This window comes from Cibotium barometz, chromosome 20, assembly GCF_041138505.1.
Source record: "Cibotium barometz isolate CiBa-2024 chromosome 20, ASM4113850v1, whole genome shotgun sequence".
Taxonomy (NCBI): Eukaryota; Viridiplantae; Streptophyta; class Polypodiopsida; order Cyatheales; family Cibotiaceae; genus Cibotium; species Cibotium barometz.
The window spans coordinates 36,157,698-36,175,779 of NC_141065.1; the positions used below are offsets into that span (position 1 = coordinate 36,157,698).

Here is an 18,082-nt window from a genome sequence, read left to right on the forward strand (position 1 = left end):
TATTCAATTTTCAAATCCATGGCACCACTTATCATCGTGTTGGTTCTCTCATATACCTGATGAAACACAAGATGCAGCTCCTTGATTTGCTCAGCTTTATGTGTATGATACAGAGCATGAATTAGAGAATAGACTTCATGGGATGCCCTCTTTAAATCATATCATTCTTGAAAGGTTGCAAACAATGATGTATGGACATAATCCGTACGCCCGTGCACTTCGTTCAATGAGAGAAATGTTGTTGTCAAGTCCACCTGTAGATTTGAGAATGGTCATCATTGAAGCGCGATCAACCTCAAGGCAATACTTGGTCCCTACAGGAAGTGAGGTAGCAGCTATTATGCCGAGTCAAGGAGATGATTTTCATGTGGGGCATAGAGACATTCAAATAATGTCGCGCACAAGTGCTATAAAAAAAATATCTAACTTGCATCGCTCATATATGCCTTTATTATATGTTCTTTTATTTCCTCGAAGAGAGGATGGTTGGCATGTTGGAATTCCACTTAATGGTAGGAATAGAGAAGGCTCAAATGAGGAGACAAAGATCGTAACTTAACGACAATATTATGCATATAGACTACAAATTAGGGAAGATACAAATGCATGCCTTCTACGCGGTGGTCGTCTTTTGCAACAATACATTGTTGATGCATATAGTAGCATGGAAGAATTTAGATTAATATGGATACGCAATAACCAGAAAGTAATGTATGCTAAAGTATACCAACGTCTTGCAGATATGGTAAATTTAAGCGATGGGGTTAATAGAGTCTCTGCAAGCATTGCTGTTCACAGGGTAGTACTGCCATCTACATATACTAGGGGGCCTAGATATATGCATCAATTATACCAGGATTCAATGGCTATTGTTAGGAAGATAGGTAAACCTGACCTGTTTATCACCTTTACTTGCAATCCCAAGTGGGACGAAATAACCAATGCTTTATTGCCGGGTCAGGTTGCTCAGGATTGACTGCCCGGGTCTTTTATGAGAAGCATAAGGATATGACGCACTTATTGGTGAAAAAATCAATATTTGGAAGGGTATTGGGATTTGTTTCTGTTATTGAATTTTAAAAAAGAGGCTTGCCACATGCACATATATTATTGATATTGGAAAGTGAAAGTAAACCGATTGAGATCCCTCACTATGATATGTTGGTGTGTGCTGAACTTCTTGGGATAAGGTGATGTTTCTAGAGTTGCACAACATAATTAGTCATTGTAATGTCCATGGACCATGTGGTAAACTAAATATGCGCTCTCCTTGCATGGTTAACGGAAGTTGCAAACATCAGTATGCTCGGAATTTTTGTGAGACTACTATCGTTGATGATAATGGGTATCCAACTTACATGTGATGATGAGACGATGGTGGTTTCATCCAGGTAAAGGATCATATCTCCTTGCATGGTTAATGGAAGTTGCAAACATCGGTATGCTCAGAATTTTTGTGAGACTACTATCGTTGATGACAATGGGTATCCAACTTACATGCGATGATGAGACGATGGTGGTTTCATCCAGGTAAAGGATCATAGGGTGGATAGTCGATGGGTTATTCCACCCTTTTCTCTCTTTGAGGTACAAAGCCCATATTAACATAGAAGTATGCCCTACCATTACAGCTGTAAAGTATTTGTATAAGTATGTATACAAAGGACATGATAGAGCTACTATAGAATTGCAAGACAGAAATGGGGTTATTGATGAGGTTAGTCAATATCTCGATTCACGGTACGTTTAAGCTTCAGAGGCATGCTCGTGCATATATCAATATGATTTGCACGATGAAAAGCTTGATATACAAAGGTTACATGATTATCTCCCGATGCACAATAATGTGCTTTTCAATTCCACCACAAATGTTGATCCATGGCAACTCTGTTTTGAGTTTGGTAAAATGGGTATACAAAGATCTTCAATAGAGTGGAGGATTATGCATGCTTCTTCAAAGACCATGCTATTCTTGCGCCACGAAATCTAGAGGTTGATGAGATCAATGAACTAGCCTTGAGTTCGTTGCCCGGTCTTGAAAAAGAATACCTTAGTGCAGATTCTGTTGTTTCTTGCGAGAATGACGTAATACTATATCCAATTGAGTTTTTGAACAGTTTGAACTTAGGTGGTGGTTGCTCTCCTCACAGCTTACTTCTAAGGATTAATGTCCCTATCATGCTGCTCAGCAATTTGGACCCTCGAGACGGGGGACTTTGTAATGGTACCGGATTGATATGCAAGCAATTTAACTCAAAGGTGATAAAAGCAAAAATCATTACAGGTACAAACATTAGAGACAGAGTCTTTATTCCCAGGATAACATTTATGCCAACTATGCTTCAATTGCCTTTTGACATGAGAAGGAGACAATTTCCTATCAGCTTAGCTTTTGGTATATCAATAAATAAGTCCCAAGGACAAACATTGAGTGTATTGGGACCTTATCTGGCCACACAAGTATTCATACATGGATAATTGTACGTTGCTATGTCACGTGTTAGATCATCCGATGCAGTGAAAGTGTGTGTAAAGCATATTGTGGAATATAAAAGTGGCATAGAAGGTTCAAATGAAGTCTTCACAACCAATGTTGTCTACAAGGAGGTATTGCAAATGGCATGCCGAAGAATGTAAATGTAAATGGTAGCTTACAAATGTGAGAGACTACATTTATACATATCTTTGTACAATGAAGTAAGCATTTGAATGGGGAATGTTTGCAAAGATATGCCATGTGCAGTCTTTGTTTGCTTTTGGATTGCTTTTATATACAGTGCCATTATATTATCCCTTGCTTGGCTCAAGCTATTGAGCACGCACACACACACACACACACACACACACACACATAGAGAAAGAGAGAGTGTGTTATATTTGATATCAAGGGTATATTGCTTAGGATGGATGTGGCAAGGAGGTCATTTTCGTTCATCTATGGTGATAGACAAGATATTGAAGGTAATTTTTTTGGACGTTTGCTATAATATGGGTATTATTATTTTCCAAGATCTATTTAATATTCATGGCTGAATTGTAGACTCTCCATTTTGGGAAGGACAAGCAACAACATCTCTAATTATCGAACTATTAGAGAGCATTGGTGTTTTACGGTATATATATATATATATATATATATATATATATATATATATATATATATATATATAGAAACTTCCTTTTTATGTAGCTTCTAGTTTTATTTGATTAATTCATATTTTTATTAAAACATTCTTTTTGCAATAGGGAATATCTTTATTTTTTAGAACCCAGATTATTGTTCGGTTTGTATGGTCGAGACACTTACAACGAGAGCTTTGGGCTCCTAGGAATTTACAATCTAAGATTGCGTAAGATTGCAGATCAACTTCATGTACGTGTAATGTTTGTGGACTATGAAAAGCCTGATAAGTTAGATTTTTGGTGCATAGGCACTGGACAATAAATAATTTTTCGATTTGCTGTTTACAATCCTATTCAAATGCCGTTCGTCTCAAATATTGATCCGCCAAATGAGTTTTGTAAGGTTCTTTTCTTATCCTTCTTTTTTTCAACGAAAATTATATATTCAATGCTAATGTTTTTATCTTGCATTTATTTTGCCAGATGGAGGTGAGGAGTATAGGCTTCCAAGGAGAGATAATCCAGTTGTTCGAAGATTGTTTTGAAGCCGTGTTCATCAAGTGTGTTAAGATTGTCATCATCTTATTGGGTTGTAATGCTAGATGTATTTTTATATGGAAAGGAAGGGTGACTTTACTACATGCAAAATGCTACCTTGAAAAAGTTATCTTTTTTAATGGTGTCTAGCTCCTACCCGTCGGAGACATAGACGGAGATATGTCGCGACACTAGTATAGAGAAGAGATAGTAAGAATAAGAAAGATAAAGATAAGAAGAAGAAAGATAAAGATAAGAAGAAGTATTCATTGCTCAATACTCACGTTGATAAACAACCTGTTTGACTTCAACAATTAGTAATCATCTACCTTGTTGACTACAATACGTCCGTTTGTTTTTTTTGTTTGTTTGGTGTAGCGTCCTATAACGGTCGGATTATCGGATAGCATGAACATTAAACGTGTTACCAAACACAGTGGTACCTCTCTCGGGGTCCGTTGTAAAATCGCCCGCTACCCATTTTCTCTCCGTTGTAGGGTTCTTCCCATCTCCCTTTCCAATCAAGCTTTTGAGCTTTCTCAGTGTCTAGTACTACTGTCTACGCCGGGTTTCCGCCAGTAGGGCCCTTCGGCTGCACAGCAGTCATCGTCTGTGCAAGCAAATTTTAGTCCTTGCAGCAGTGGTAGCAGCAGCAACTTGCCAGCAATAGTCTTTTACTGTGCACCAGATTTTTCGTGTTTTTTAATCTTCACAAGTAATTGCTACGCAGATTCTTATTGTAAATCGGTGATTGGTGATGGTGGTGGACCGGTGGTGCTGCTTGGTAGTATGTCCCTTTTCTTCATCTCTGTGCAGTGGATTGTAGCTGCCAATCACACTCCCTTATCGCGTTTTGCTCTCTCTCTCTCTGCAATCGTGCTACAATTTAGGGTTTGCAAAAAGCAGTCACGGGTGACCGGTCTACGTCCCAACCGCAGAGTCTTTTCCTGTGTACAGGTGCGTTTCTTCTCTCTGTAGGCCCTTGCTGTGCATTAAATTTTAGGGTGCCGTGTGATCTCTCTCTCTCTCTCACAGTGCGCACTGCGCACACACACATAGAGTGACACGCACACAACAACAACATGGAGCGCCGCGCGGTACGCACTCCTTTAATTTTCCCCCCCAAATAGCCGTGTAAGCGGTGGATCGGATCAAGCGAAGGCCGGCATTTATGAGCTTTTGACCTTCATGCAGCTAACCCAGTTTTAGTGCTCGGTTAGGAGTGTGCACTGTGAGGCTGTTTTACCCTACTAGCGACCCATGTGATGAGCAGCAAAAGCTTGCAGCGTGAAAGGCAATTTGCTTGTGCTATTTTAAGGGAAGATGATAGATCGCACGTAGAGACATCCTCTGGCACAGCTACCGATCGGCATCATCGCCCACGGGTGCACAGGATCTTTTAGAAGAAAGCTGGAACGAGAGAGAGAGAGAGAGAGAGAGAGAGGTCGCAACAGTACTAAGTAGATTTCATCATCTTTTTGCTTGCTTGCTTTGCACCTTATCATCTATCCGTCTCTTTCTTCTTGCAGAAATCTACTAAGTAGATTTCTGCAGTCATTTTCCTTCGTTGTTGCATTTTCTTTCTTTCATCACATACACACAGGGGCTCAGCTCTCTCCCTCGCCTTTGCCATTCCTTTCAGACTCCCTCCCCCACCTACATATGCACTCCCCCACCTACATATGCATTCATATCCCAAGCCCTTCGTTGCATTTTTTATTTCTTTCATAACATCAGGGGCCAGGGAAAAATTCTAATCTGGTTGGCCTCCCACCTCTTTTCTGCCACTTCTCTCAGGCCTAATTGTGCACTGCAATCCCGCCCTCTTTTGCATTCGTATCATGTAGACTGGTGAAGACATCCTTTCATGCTTGCTACTTATTAAGTGAGACTGCAAAACCAACTCGAAGTGGTCCTGAACCTGTATGTATTACGAATTTTGCAGGTAAATTAAAAGAATAACAATGTGGATTTAATTTCACTCTGCCTTTCACAGGAAGCAATCGATCTTTTTGCTCTTCTGTGGGAGATCTGTTTCTGATCACATTATAAGAAAAATTTGAGTTGGGTTTATCCTGCAAGGGAAGCACGTATATCCTTTGACCAAACTGCGAGATCTGTTTGTGGCACACCATTTTGTCTTTCTTTAAACACTGTTAGGCAATATCAGAAAGTGCTTCTGCATGTTGCTGCTGCCTGCTGTTGTTTTTGAGGCTGTTGAGTTTATTCCTGAGGTTGCAGAAAGGGAATTGTCTGTTAGAGCTCTACGTAAATAGGATTTATGATAGCCCTTTGTTGTTGGTGCTGCACCATGCTGATAGCCTGCTTGGACACTTCTTGTACTCAAGGGAACTGTTGTAAAAGGATCTTGACCAACTGAATTGTCTATCCTCCACCAGTATCAAAACGGTGTTGCCAAGAAGCCACAGTAAGCTCTGCCTCTGCTCAAGGGGTCTTGCCTCTAATAGCAATGAAAATGTATCTCCAAGCTAGTTTGATGGCAACCATACCATGTAGGATGTGAACTTTTTTTATTTGGTCAAGAGGTATTGCCTGTCTACTTAATGCAGATGCCTGTGAGGGAGTTATCTGCTTTGTCTATGCTTTACTTTTTAAGGAGTACTTCTAAATCTTCTATGTCAGCGGATTATACATGAAGGACTGGCTTATGTATTACACGAAAGATTTGTTTCTGTCATGGTCCAAAAGGTCACAATTGTTTGGTGGTGCTCTCCCATGATTTCTTATAGCAAGAAGGACTGGCTTATGTAGTACATGAAATATTTTGTTCTGTTTGTTTCTATCATGGCTCACAATTGTGGTGGTGCAAGAAGGAAGTCCTTACAAGTATCCATCTGGTCCCTACTTGCGTTGAACAGATCTCCCATGGCACACGAAGGAGGGGAAAGAAAGTCAGATGGGGAGCGGGACACTGACGATGAAAGGAGGGGCAAGACAAAAATTGGGGCTCTTAAGGCGATGGCAGTGATCAATTCTAAGAAGTTGAGGAATTCACTGAAACGGAGGCGGAGAAAACAATATGGTATTTTTGCTATCAAGGATTTTCGGGATGAGCAGGAACAGATAGCAGTTGATGCATTTAGGCAGGTGCTTATTGCAGAGAATCTACTTCCAGCTAGACATGACGATTACCACATTCTTCTCAGGTTAGATGTTCACCTCAAGGTTTTCTTAGATGGATGCATAGTATGTAGGCACTAGACTATGAAGTTGTGAGTAGGGCTTAACAACCCATAGTCTTTATGGTGTATGCATCTGTACGAGTAGGCATCATGGATTGACAACAAACCTGATCTTCTCTTCCCTCAGGAAGGGCATTGTGGCTTGTTGAGTCGCATTCTTTCCCTTTTTGATGCTTTTTAGTTTTTGTTTGCAGGTTTTTTAAAGCCCGCAAGTTTGACATTGAAAAGACCAAAAGTATGTGGGCTGACAATCTCCAGTGGAGGAAAGAATTTGGTGCTGATACGATTGAGGAGGTAGGCTGCATTCCTTTATATATATTCCTTACAGATCGAAGCGTATGGTGTCTGATACAACTGGGGAGGTAGGCCAATACAGGTAAAAATTTGTATGGTGTGTAAAACATGGATGTTCTTTGCATTTGTACAGGACTTTGATTATGCAGAGCTGGATGAAGTACGAAAATACTATCCACAAGGTCATCATGGGCTAGATAAGGAGGGAAGACCCGTATATATTGAAAGACTAGGAAAGGTGGAACCCAACAAACTGATGCAAGTCACTACTGTGGAGAGGTACTTGAAATACCATGTGCTGGAGTTTGAGAGGTCCTTAAACAAGAAGTTTCCTGCATGTTCAGTTGCAGCAAAAAAGCACATAGATTCTACTACGACTATACTTGATGTTGCTGGACTGGTATACCCTTCAGAACCCTTCATCCTGATTTTGTTGAACTTTTAATTGCAAGAGCAATCATTATTGGCCTTGATAATGATGCTTAGAACCTGATGCAGGGCCTTAAGAATGTCAGCAAGAGTGCCCGGGAGCTTGTGTTACGGATCCATAAAATTGATGCAGACAATTATCCAGAGGTAAGGAGTTTTTTGTGTGTTGCTTGCTCTCTATTGCTCAGTATTGAATGCTCATCTTTCTTTGGATTACTGTGCTGTTTTTTCAGACCTTGCACCGGATGTTCATAATAAATGCTGGTCCAGGCTTCAGACTTCTGTGGAATTCAATAAAAGGGTTCTTAGACCCCAAAACTACATCAAAAATTAGTGTAAGAGTCTTTTGCATCCCTGCCCACATTTCCCCGCCCCCCCCCTTTTCTCCCCCCTCCCTTTTATCAATTTCCTCCCTCCGCTTGCAGCTGAATGGCTGACACAATCCTGAAAAAACAGGTTTTGGGAAATAAGTACCAAAGCAAGTTGTTGGAGGTAGTTGACGCGAGGTAGGTACCGGTACCTTTCATCTTTTTCGTGCTTATTATCAATCATAAAAATTGCATAGTTCTCACCTCTTTACATTAATTTGAATATAACATGTCATTGTCTTGACAGTCAGCTGCCAGATTTTCTTGGAGGAGATTGTACGTGTGCTGAAGAAGGAGGATGCCTTTACTCTGACAAGGGTCCTTGGAACGATCCAATGATTATTCAGGTCTTATTCAGAATCTGATCAGTCTCAGTTTTTGATGTTTTGTTTGTCGGTACACTCAATGGTAATACCCCTATGTTTCTTAGAAGGCGGTGCTAATTTGCATTGGTATATTTGTTAACATGGATAAACTCTCTTGAGCCATGACATCAACTGGTGTAGACTTAATGGTAATACCTCATTGGTATATTTGTTAACATGGATGAAACCTGTAGCCATAACATCAACTGGTACATTGCATAGCCTTAACTCTGAAGGATGGGAAGCCATTCAGCTTATATTTGCGGAAAGCAATTATTGCCTGTGAACGCAATTATTGCCTGTGTTTTTTAATTGTTGAGGGAGGCTAATTAGCACTCCTCCAACTGGATCTGAAGCGCTTCTTTATTGCAGGCAGTTATGGACGGGGAAGTGAAGAATGCCAGGCAGATTGTTACGATTTCAAGTTCTGATGGCAAAGTTTCTTCTCCTTGCAAGCCAGGTTCTACAAAGGTTATATATTTTTACATTCTTTGCAATCAGAGGTGCTTCTTTGTATTTTTACTTCATTAGTTTGTGTTTTTTCAGTGATCAATTCTCATTCTCGTTGCCACGCGTCATTCTTAATTTGAGTACTTGTTTACCCCTCAGACTCAGAGTAAGGAGTTGTATCTATCCACTGCCGAGTCTGGGTCAGATGTGGATGATGGTTTTTCACCACAAGGCAGTATGGTCTATCGACATCCAAAGTTGGCACCTGTGCGTGAAGAGGTATGTTCCATTCCCCCTTTACATTATCTGACAAACTATATGTATGTATGTTGTGGACTATGCCTGGTCTGACCACAGTAAACCCATTTGATGCTTCGTTTTAGATGTTTGTCATAGGGAGCCTTTTTAGGCATTACAAAAAAAATATAGTGTCTATTTGTTAGTTTGTGGGTCATTGTGTATAGACTCAGTCGTCCTAGAAACGATGGTGTGGAAGAGTTGTGTTAAACCTTAAGTGATTTTTTTTCAAGTTATCAGTGGAGGTTGCTCATGCTGTTCTTGATTTATACTGTTTTGACAGGGTAAAATGAGCATGTCAGCGTATGGTGATTCCCCTGAGCTGTCTGGAGTGGGCTCTGTTCCTGTTGTTGACAAGGCCATTGACAATGGATGGGGAGGCAAGGCAACAGTCAGAAAGCTGGATCGTGCAAAAGGTTCTCTCTCTCTCTCTCTCTCTCTCTCTCTCTCTCATGGTTATCAGGCATCTCAAAAAACACGTTTCAAATATGGTTATCAAGCACAACCCCCCACCCCCGTCCCCTCCTTTTTGTTTCCAAACGTTTGAAAATCTCTCTCTCTCTCTCTCTCTCTCTCTCTCTCTCTCTCAGATATGCACTGCACTTTTATAGAAATTCCAGGCCATTTGTGTCGCTCTGAATTTTGAAGTCCCATATGTTAAGTATTTAGAGTACTAACCTGTTGCTAACAAGCGTCATTTTGCAGGAGGCATCAAGGTATCTGGCTTGATGCTGCCCATCAGGAAAGTCTTCTATGGGATTGTGGCGATGATTATAGCTGTTGTCTTGGGCATCTTGTCAGCAGCCCGCCATATCTTTCGTGCATGTTGTTGCAGTGGAAAACACACAGCAAGTAACGAACAAAAACCTTTCATCAAACCAGTCCGCTACAAGGAGATGCCAGGTCTGGCCAGCGTAGAACCTCAGTATGCTTTCTATCCATCATTATATTTGGATGCCTCCCCAGCAGTTCGAAAGAGACTAGACAGATTAGAAGAGAAGGTCACTTCATTGAGCAAGGCTCAAGAGCCACATGCTCCAAAAGAAGCGGTGAGAGTTGCATCTTTACAACGAATTAGGTCACTGGAAACAGAGCTGTCAGAGACACGGAAGGTAGATCATTTTTCAGGAGTTTGGTTTCTAGAAATCCTGCATTTACAATGTGTTTAAGTGGCTTTTGGTTACCATGTTCTCATCTGTTCTTCTGTGTGTTGTTCGCTTGATGACAGACTCTCTGGGCTGTACTTGAAAAGCAGACAGAATTGTTTAACTGTCTTGAACACTTCAAAGAGCAAAAATGGAAGGTAACCACTGAAATTGTTGAATGTTGAGTTTTATCTTAGCACTTTGAGTCTAGTATAGTAACTCGTAAGCTTTGGATGTTTGCAGAGGAGAGCAAGCTGCTGGTAAACAAGGCATTTAGTCGGGACCCAAGGCTTTGAAGATCTGGTTACCTATAATAAATGCAAACTGATTGTTACATAATTGAAAAAATAAGAGTGCAGCATGTGTGCATAAGGTTGATGTAACAATTCCTCCGAAAGTTACTTGCAGTGTAGATTGTGTTGAACAGGATTACAGCTTGTTCTGCCTCAATTGATGTTACTAATATATACACATCTAGCAATCTCAATGCATAAATTGACTATGCAAAGGCATAGTAACACATTCAAGATGTATCACCTTCACACCTGAAAGGCCACATGGATATTCATTTACACCCTAAAACCGTTAGTGGAAAAGGGCCTACCCTTCACAGCATTTGTCAACACTTTATTCTGGTAATTCATGCAAAGATCATGGTTATTTCCATTGATTTTGCAAGAAAGGGGCACAGCATTTGTCAACATTTTATTCTGGTAAATCATACAAAGATCATGGTTATTTCCTTTGATTTTGCAAGAAAGGGCTTGGCCTTTGGTTATATTCTCTCTCTCTTCTCTCTCTCTCTCTCTCTCCCTTCAACGAGCGGGGCCACGCGGCCGTGTGAGGCATGTCTGCTTGGCAAAACGTGAATGTGAGTGGATGAATTGCGGAGGTGATCCAGATCTTCATTGATTTGTGTGAAAAGACCCAAAAGATTGAGGCTAGGCCCATTTCGTGATCATTGAGATGTGAAAAGGTTTATTTTAATCAACAATGTAAATGAAAATAGTGCAAGTGGCTCCTCCTTGGGGTGGGGTAGCAGAACCGGAGGGGGGAGGGTAAGGAGGAGAAAAGAGGCAGCAGAGAGTAGGAGAAAATTGGGTTTACTGAGTGTGATGCCATGAGTTCTTGCAAACTTGTGTGTAATATGGAGTAGCCTTCATGTGTGCGTTCTTGGAAATTGGTGCATGCGCAATTTAGAGAAAGAGGAAGATTATTTTTTTGTGATCGAGAGCTCGTTGGAATTTGCGCTACAGACAGAGACAGGTGATCCAGACGTTCTTTGTTCAATAAAAATGGACTGTATGTGATGTAGCAGTGTGTTGTTCATTACGATAGTGATTCTGAGGCACTTATGGAAAACGAGCTGTTGACATTCTGCAACGAAGATGGTGCGGCATATTTTGAAGTTCACAGTTGAAGTTAATAAAGTAAAGAAAGGTTTGAATAAATCAAGGTTTAGAACCTTAAAGCCTCACACCAAAGTGCCAGGACAGAGAATGTCTCAATTGCCTGTGAAAAGGCACACGAGCAAATTGGACCGGGACAAAAGTTAAGGACAGGTTCACGCACAGGGAAAAGGAAAGGTTGAACAAAAACACTCATCGATGCTCGCTTGGGGGTGGAATGACCCGGGGCTTCAGGACTATGTGACACGATGTGTCAGCAAAGATCTATGGTTAGAAAGAGCCGTCGCGATCGGCATTGAATCGGCACCGTGAAATCAGGATGTTGCAAGCGGGATTGCAGGAGCACCGGATTCCTTGAAATTCTTCTCCATTTTTGAAAAAAAATAAAATTTTCAGTAGCCCGGCCGCCCGCAATTAGTTGAGAATCTAACGCCTCCTTTTTATATCCGTTTCTCAAGGCGAATCTAACGGTGGGAGAAATATATGCCCTTGATCCCGCACCATTTAATTAGTTGAGAATCTCACGCCTCCTTTTTATATCCCTCTTTCTCAAGGCGAATCCAACGGTGGGAGCGGAGGGTCATGCTACCCAAGCGAGCATTGATGAGAGTGTGTGGTTGGGGGGGGTCATGCCACCTCGGCACACGCAAGCGAGCATTGATGAGTGTGGGGGTCATGCCACCTCGGCACACGCAAGTGAGCATTGATGAGTGTGTGTGTGGTTGGGGGGGGTCATGCCACCTCGGCACACGCAAGCGAGCATTGATGAGTGTGTGTGTGGTGGGGGGGTCTTGCCTTAGGACTATATGACTGACACAACACGGGGGGTCATGCCACCTCGGCACACGCAAGCGGCGAGCATTGATGAGTGTGTGTGGTGGGGGGGGTCTTGCCTCACTGACACAACACGTCTTGGAGGGATCAAGGGCATATCTTTCTCCCACTGTTAGATTCGCCTTGAGAATCTTTATTCTCGAGGGCCGGGCTACTGATTTTTTTTTTCAAAAATGGAGAAAAATTCCAAGGAATCCGCTTGCAACATCCTGAGTTCACGTGCTGCTCCGCCTTGCGCGTCCCTGCAACATCCAGAGACGAGCAAGGCGGCCTTCGTTGGTAGAGCGCGCAGCACATAGGCAACATAGAGCATCCTTGCGAACCAGTTGCATCCCTGCAACATATAGGCAACACGGAGAGCAGAGTAGAGCAAGCAACATATAGGCAACACGGAGAGCAGAGTAGAGCAAGCAACATAGGCAACACGGAGGTGGAGTTCGTTGGCAGAGCGCGCAGCGCATAGGCGGCACGGAGGTGACACTACTCTGGAGCAAAGTTCGGTAAGTGCTCTGTAAGCTGGTTCCATTATACAATGTTTTCCATATTTCCATTATACAATGTTTTCATTATACAGTGTTTCCATTACCAAACCAATGATGTCTGTCCTCTTGTATAATGATTTCGTAATGTCTCTTTTTCATTACAATGATTTGGTAATGGAAAATGGAAAATGTATGTCCTCTTGTATATTACAAAAACATGGTAATGGAAAATGTTTATTACATGGATATCCTATATCAAGGCTTGACTAAAGGAATTAAAGGATTACATACTTAATCAACGTGGCCGATATCGCATCGGATTCCATTCATCAAACTTCTTGATTTTTTCTAGCTTTAGTTCACTCGGGGTGCACCTATGGCCGATGTGACTCCGTATGAAGATGTCAGGCTTACCGACGGTAGAGTAACTAGGCGATGTTTAGCTAGTGACTGCCGTGCAAAAAACATTTGCTACGAGAGGAGGACAGACATGATGGACCACCTTAATGAGGTCTATCACATTGTGGGTTGCCCCTCGGGTTTGCTCGTGCATGGTGCTTCAAGATCATCAAGGTACGAGAAGTAAACTCGAGCTTGCTTCACAAATGTGGAGTATAAGTTTGAGAGAAACAATAAGAATTTCGAAAGAGAGCAAAAGAAAGCGAAATGCAAGGCGTGGGATGCTATGACCGATGTCAAAAAGCAAGCAAAGGGGCCTTGTGATGTGTTTCTTGAAAGGGAACTAATGAGAGCTTTGGATGCATATATGGACACAAAAGAAGAGCGCATGATGCGAGACATTCAAAGAAGGATTGATGAAGGCTACGAAATGCACATGTAAGTGAAACTCCACAAACTTCATTTTATCTTATCTCTTTCATGTCTGAGTTACTTTTCCCCCCCATAATGTTCTCTTTGTTTAGAAGCGCTGTACCATAAAAAGGGAGCAATCACAAGAAGTCGAAGTGATGGAATATAGTAAAGATAATGTAGATAATCAATCCTACACTCCGATATGTAAATGCTATAGCCTTCTTCTCAAACATAATCTTTCTTGGTCATGAAATTCTTCAAATAGTTGACCTCTCTAATGTTGTAGAAGAACCGTCGTACAAGAGATGAACATGGTTCTTTCCCACAAAGAAAGAAAAATGAATAAGGTATGCTGAGGAAAAACTACCATCAAAACCGCTCTAGAATCAAGAAAGGAAGAGGCAACTCTCTCAACTCAAATGCGCAAAATAACTAAGGTTTGGTGTTAATTTGTTTTTTAAAACTTTGATGAGACTTATACCTTTTTTTATATTGGGTGTATCTTACTGGCATCTTTGTTCTTTTTATCTTTAGATACGATGGGCTATTGGCTCTCAACCTCATGTGACGATTACGGACTCTCCTTCCTTGAGTGTTACCATACCACTCACATTGATAATCTCTAACGGTGGGATTCACTTGGAACCTTCTAAATATTGAAAATGATGTTGGGGTTATATGAGAAAGATTAGTGTTAGCAACTTAGTTTCTATCTCATCTAATTTTAAGCTATTACTACTTGTGATTGTTTACATTGTAATGATGTATTCAACTTCTCTCTTGTTGTAGATTTAAAAGTGGATTATCTATACACTTTAGATCTCAAAGATCTAATTTGGTTTTTGAGGTTGATGTGATCGTGCTTGATGCAATCATGAATGGAAAGGCCTCGACAAGGACCATGAATTTATTCATGCTGTGAGTTTATTTTCACATCATTCTATGTGCTTAATAGATTAGGGATGTTCTTTAGACTCTACATAACCATTGGTTGTTTTGAGCCTTGTAGGTGGCTTGAAAACACATTGCAGAAAGAGGTGCTTGATAGGGTCTGGTTCCTTGATAGTTTGTGGTATGATTATTGATGCCATCATGTCTCCACGAGGATAGCATTGGAGTCAAAAACTTTTTTGGCGGTATAGATATGTCTACAAAATTGTTTCTCTTCTTACCGATAGTTGATAGGTATGGTTATATGATTCTTGTTTCTACTATGAGTATTTTATGTTTTGGTTATTTCTTATGCATGGTTTTGGTTCTCTTTTGAAGGGACCACTAGGTTCTTTTTGTGATGTACAATAACCACCACATGAAAAAATTTGTACGTTTATCATGGGAAGATCATGGCGTTATGTACTTCAATTCATTGCCTGGATCCAACCCTCAACATCACCTTCCTATTGTTTTCCAATAAGACAAGTACTTGTGCTTGAGACTTTGTATATGCAAAATACAAAGTACGTTTCTCTAATGTTTTACGCCACTTTTACTTTAGGGCACTTCAATTCATATCTCAAAATTGCTCAAACACCCATCTAAAAACTTTATGGTGGAGAGGCCAAGAAAGACATTAGATCCACAGGAGATCCCAGAGGTATATCAAAGGAAGATTCAATATTGCTAGGTGTCTTGCAAGCTCACATGTTCATTTTGAAGATAATGTTGATTCTCTAGGTTCCATGTCAACCGAATGCTGTCGATTGTGGCTCTACGTCATGGCATACATAAAGTATCTCATTGATGGTGCTTATGGGAAGAGATCTAAGAGTTGGGTGAGTTGAAAGATATACTCCTTTTATTCCGAAATGAAAGATCTACTTCTTTTATCTCACATTAAGTTCTCCTTTATTGTGTATAGCTAACAAAGACATGGTTCAAGCACGAGAATGTGTTGGGATTGAAGGAAGGACTTGTCGTTTGGACTAGGAGTGCTTTGGAAGGTGGAAAACAAGTGAAGCTCACATTTGGGATGCAACTCCATTCTTTTCTATGTATTGAACATTTTGGATTAATGGAGGCAAATCCACCCTTTTCTATGTAGTGAACATTTTTGGAGGAATGGATGTAACTCCACCCTTTTCTATGTATTAAACATTTTGGATGAATGGAGGCAAATCCACCCTTTTCTATGTATTGAACATTTTGGATGAATGGATGCAAATCCACCCTTTCCTATGTAGTGAACATTTTGGATGAATGGATGAATGGATGCAACTCCACCCTTTCCTATGTATTGATGAACATTTTGGATGAATGGATGCAACTCCACCCTTTCCTATGTGCAGTGAACATTTTGGATGTGTTTTGATAAACCCATAAGTGATCTAAGGGTGAAGTGAACTAAGGGTGAACTAGGGTAAGCTTGGTGAGGGGGATGGCATTGAGGGAGAGATAAACCCATAAGTGAACTAAGGGTGCTAAGATAAGCCTGGGAATATACACTGACCGAAAGGTAGGATTAAAGGGGGGATAGTGGTGGGGTAGATAAACCCAGAAGTGAACTAAGGGTAAACTAGACGTGAACTAAAGGTGAACCAAGATAAACCCAGAAGTGAACTAAGGGTAAACTAGACGTGAACTAAGGGTGAACCAAGATAAGCCTGGGAATATACAGTGATCGAAATGCAGGCTTGAAGGGGGGATAGTGGGGTAGATAAACCCAGAAGTAAACTAAGGGTGAAAGGGTAAACTAGACGTGAACGAAGGGCGAACTAAGATAAGCTTAGGAATATACACTGACCGAGAGGTAGGATTAAAGGGGGGATAGTGGTGGGGTAGATAAACCAAGAAGTGAACTAAGGGTGAAATAAGAGTAAACTAGACGTGAACTAGGGTGAACTAAGATAAGCCTGGGAATATACACTAACTGGAAGGTAGGCTTGAAGGGTTGAAAGTGCGGTAGATAGACCTAGAAGTGAACTAAGGGTGAACTAAGGGTAAACTAGAAGTGAACTAAGAGTGAACTAGAGTAAGCCTGGGAATATACACTGCTAGAGAAGTAGGCTTCACGGGGGGGGACAGAGAGTATGAATGACAATCAATACAGCTCAAGGTTTGGAGGGAGGGAGGGAGAGAGAGAGAGAGAGAGAGAGAGAGAGAGAGAGAGAGAGAGTGACAATTAATTCGTACATTAACAGTGGCATTGCAAAAAAACCATTACAAGAGTACAAGCCTCCATTCGGATGCAAAACATTACAAAGGACTCTACCATCTTCTTGAACTAATGTGAAGCACCTCTCATCATTTGGGGATTCCCCGTACTTGCATGTTGAAATTTTGCATGATGTTTTAGTTGCGATATCACATATTTTCATATGCTTATTAAGTAGAAATCACTCTACACCAATTGGAGCATGCCTTGCTGCTAGGGGCAATAGTGCATGGCATGTGGTGCATGTGATGGTAACTCTAGGGTCTACCATAAAAGTTTTGGTACAACAATGTGGACACCAAATCCGTGGTTTCTCTTGAAATCTGACGCAATCTCGGCCATGTTGATGCTTCCTTCGTAATACACTAGTTTTATAAAAGCACTCTTCATGGGCTGGGAAGACCCTATCACAATTTGCTCTTCCGATGTAGCACACAACTTTAGCTTCTTTCCATGTCCAAGCCTTGTTTGAGTCACATTTGCTTGTATTTGGTGAATGCTTCCTCTCATAGGCATTTCTTTCACTTTGGGTGCAAGAGTTCTCATCAGAATTTCCTTGTTGCAAGTGATGAGTTGATGCATGAAGGTAATTTTTTGAGAAGAATCAGTGTGCTCTAGTTCTCCTTTAATCTTGAAAAGGATGTCTCTCACTTCGTTGGACACAAACCATGACTTTACTATTATCCACACTGCTGCACCTTGAGGTTGCCACATTGTTCTCCATAGCACTTTCCATCTTGTACATGATCTGCATTTGTGTCATGTATGTCCTTGCCATGTGCATTATCCACAATTGGAAGAATGGGAAGCAAGTGTGGAAAGTGCTTCTCTATGTTTAGACGTAGCGTATAGAGGTGTTTGCAAGCACTTGTCAAATCTGGGCAATCACAATAATTGCATTGCATGCTCACATAATACCAATGACTTGGAGTAGAAACACTTTGGATCTTGAACAATAATCTCATGGCATTTATAATCTGCAAAGAAGATGGATCATTCTCATATCGTTGTCATATGTTCTCGCCTTCTTGTAGTCTTGCGGTGTGGTTCTTTGACGATCCATGGATATTAACGCACCCCGAGTCAACTAGAACATTAACCCACGTGTTATAAGAAGCAATCAATCCAAAACAATTGACACATTGGAAAATTTAGTTACGTATTTCTTGTTTTTGCTTAAAA

General features: G+C 41.0%; 1 protein-coding gene and 1 long non-coding RNA gene across 9 annotated transcripts; both read left to right on the forward strand.

Moving 5' to 3' along the window:
* The first annotated feature begins 4,107 nt into the window (after window positions 1-4,107).
* On the forward strand, window positions 4,108-10,954 carry LOC147627829 (phosphatidylinositol/phosphatidylcholine transfer protein SFH6-like). 5 transcript variants are annotated; one of them, XM_086814799.1, is made up of 14 exons: window positions 4,108-4,617; window positions 6,540-6,827; window positions 7,058-7,157; window positions 7,291-7,557; window positions 7,656-7,733; window positions 7,820-7,921; window positions 8,043-8,092; window positions 8,202-8,301; window positions 8,692-8,790; window positions 8,929-9,048; window positions 9,350-9,482; window positions 9,772-10,178; window positions 10,295-10,369; window positions 10,455-10,954. In XM_086814799.1, the coding sequence occupies exons 2-14, from the start codon at window positions 6,547-6,549 to the stop codon at window positions 10,473-10,475; spliced, it is 1,833 nt and encodes a 610-aa protein (XP_086670925.1). In that variant the 5' UTR covers window positions 4,108-4,617; window positions 6,540-6,546; the 3' UTR covers window positions 10,476-10,954. The 5 variants fall into 5 exon arrangements, with proteins under 5 accessions (XP_086670925.1, XP_086670927.1, XP_086670923.1 ...); XM_086814801.1 differs by having other exon boundaries at window positions 8,935-9,048; XM_086814797.1 differs by lacking the exon at window positions 4,108-4,617 and adding an exon at window positions 4,679-5,605.
* A 1,866-nt stretch (window positions 10,955-12,820) lies between these two features.
* Window positions 12,821-15,963, forward strand: LOC147627830 (uncharacterized). Of its 4 annotated transcripts, none has more exons than XR_015268339.1 (5): window positions 12,821-14,186; window positions 14,284-14,377; window positions 14,539-14,667; window positions 14,759-15,521; window positions 15,608-15,963. It is a non-coding gene; the product is annotated as an uncharacterized LOC147627830 (long non-coding RNA). The 4 variants fall into 4 exon arrangements; XR_015268340.1 differs by having other exon boundaries at window positions 14,091-14,377; window positions 14,759-15,343; window positions 15,424-15,521; XR_015268338.1 differs by having other exon boundaries at window positions 14,091-14,377; window positions 14,759-14,934; window positions 15,019-15,521.
* Window positions 15,964-18,082: the final 2,119 nt, after the last annotated feature.

What these genes read in the sequence shown, in the direction of transcription:
- LOC147627829 (XM_086814797.1), top strand. Translation starts at nt 5,586, where the DNA reads ATGTATTACGAATTTTGCAG. An exon ending in GCAAGCCAGGTTCTACAAAG is followed by an intron (nt 8,791 to 8,928) that starts GTTATATATTTT and finishes TTTACCCCTCAG; the next exon opens with ACTCAGAGTAAGGAGTTGTA. An exon ending in TGGCACCTGTGCGTGAAGAG is followed by an intron (nt 9,049 to 9,349) that starts GTATGTTCCATT and finishes CTGTTTTGACAG; the next exon opens with GGTAAAATGAGCATGTCAGC.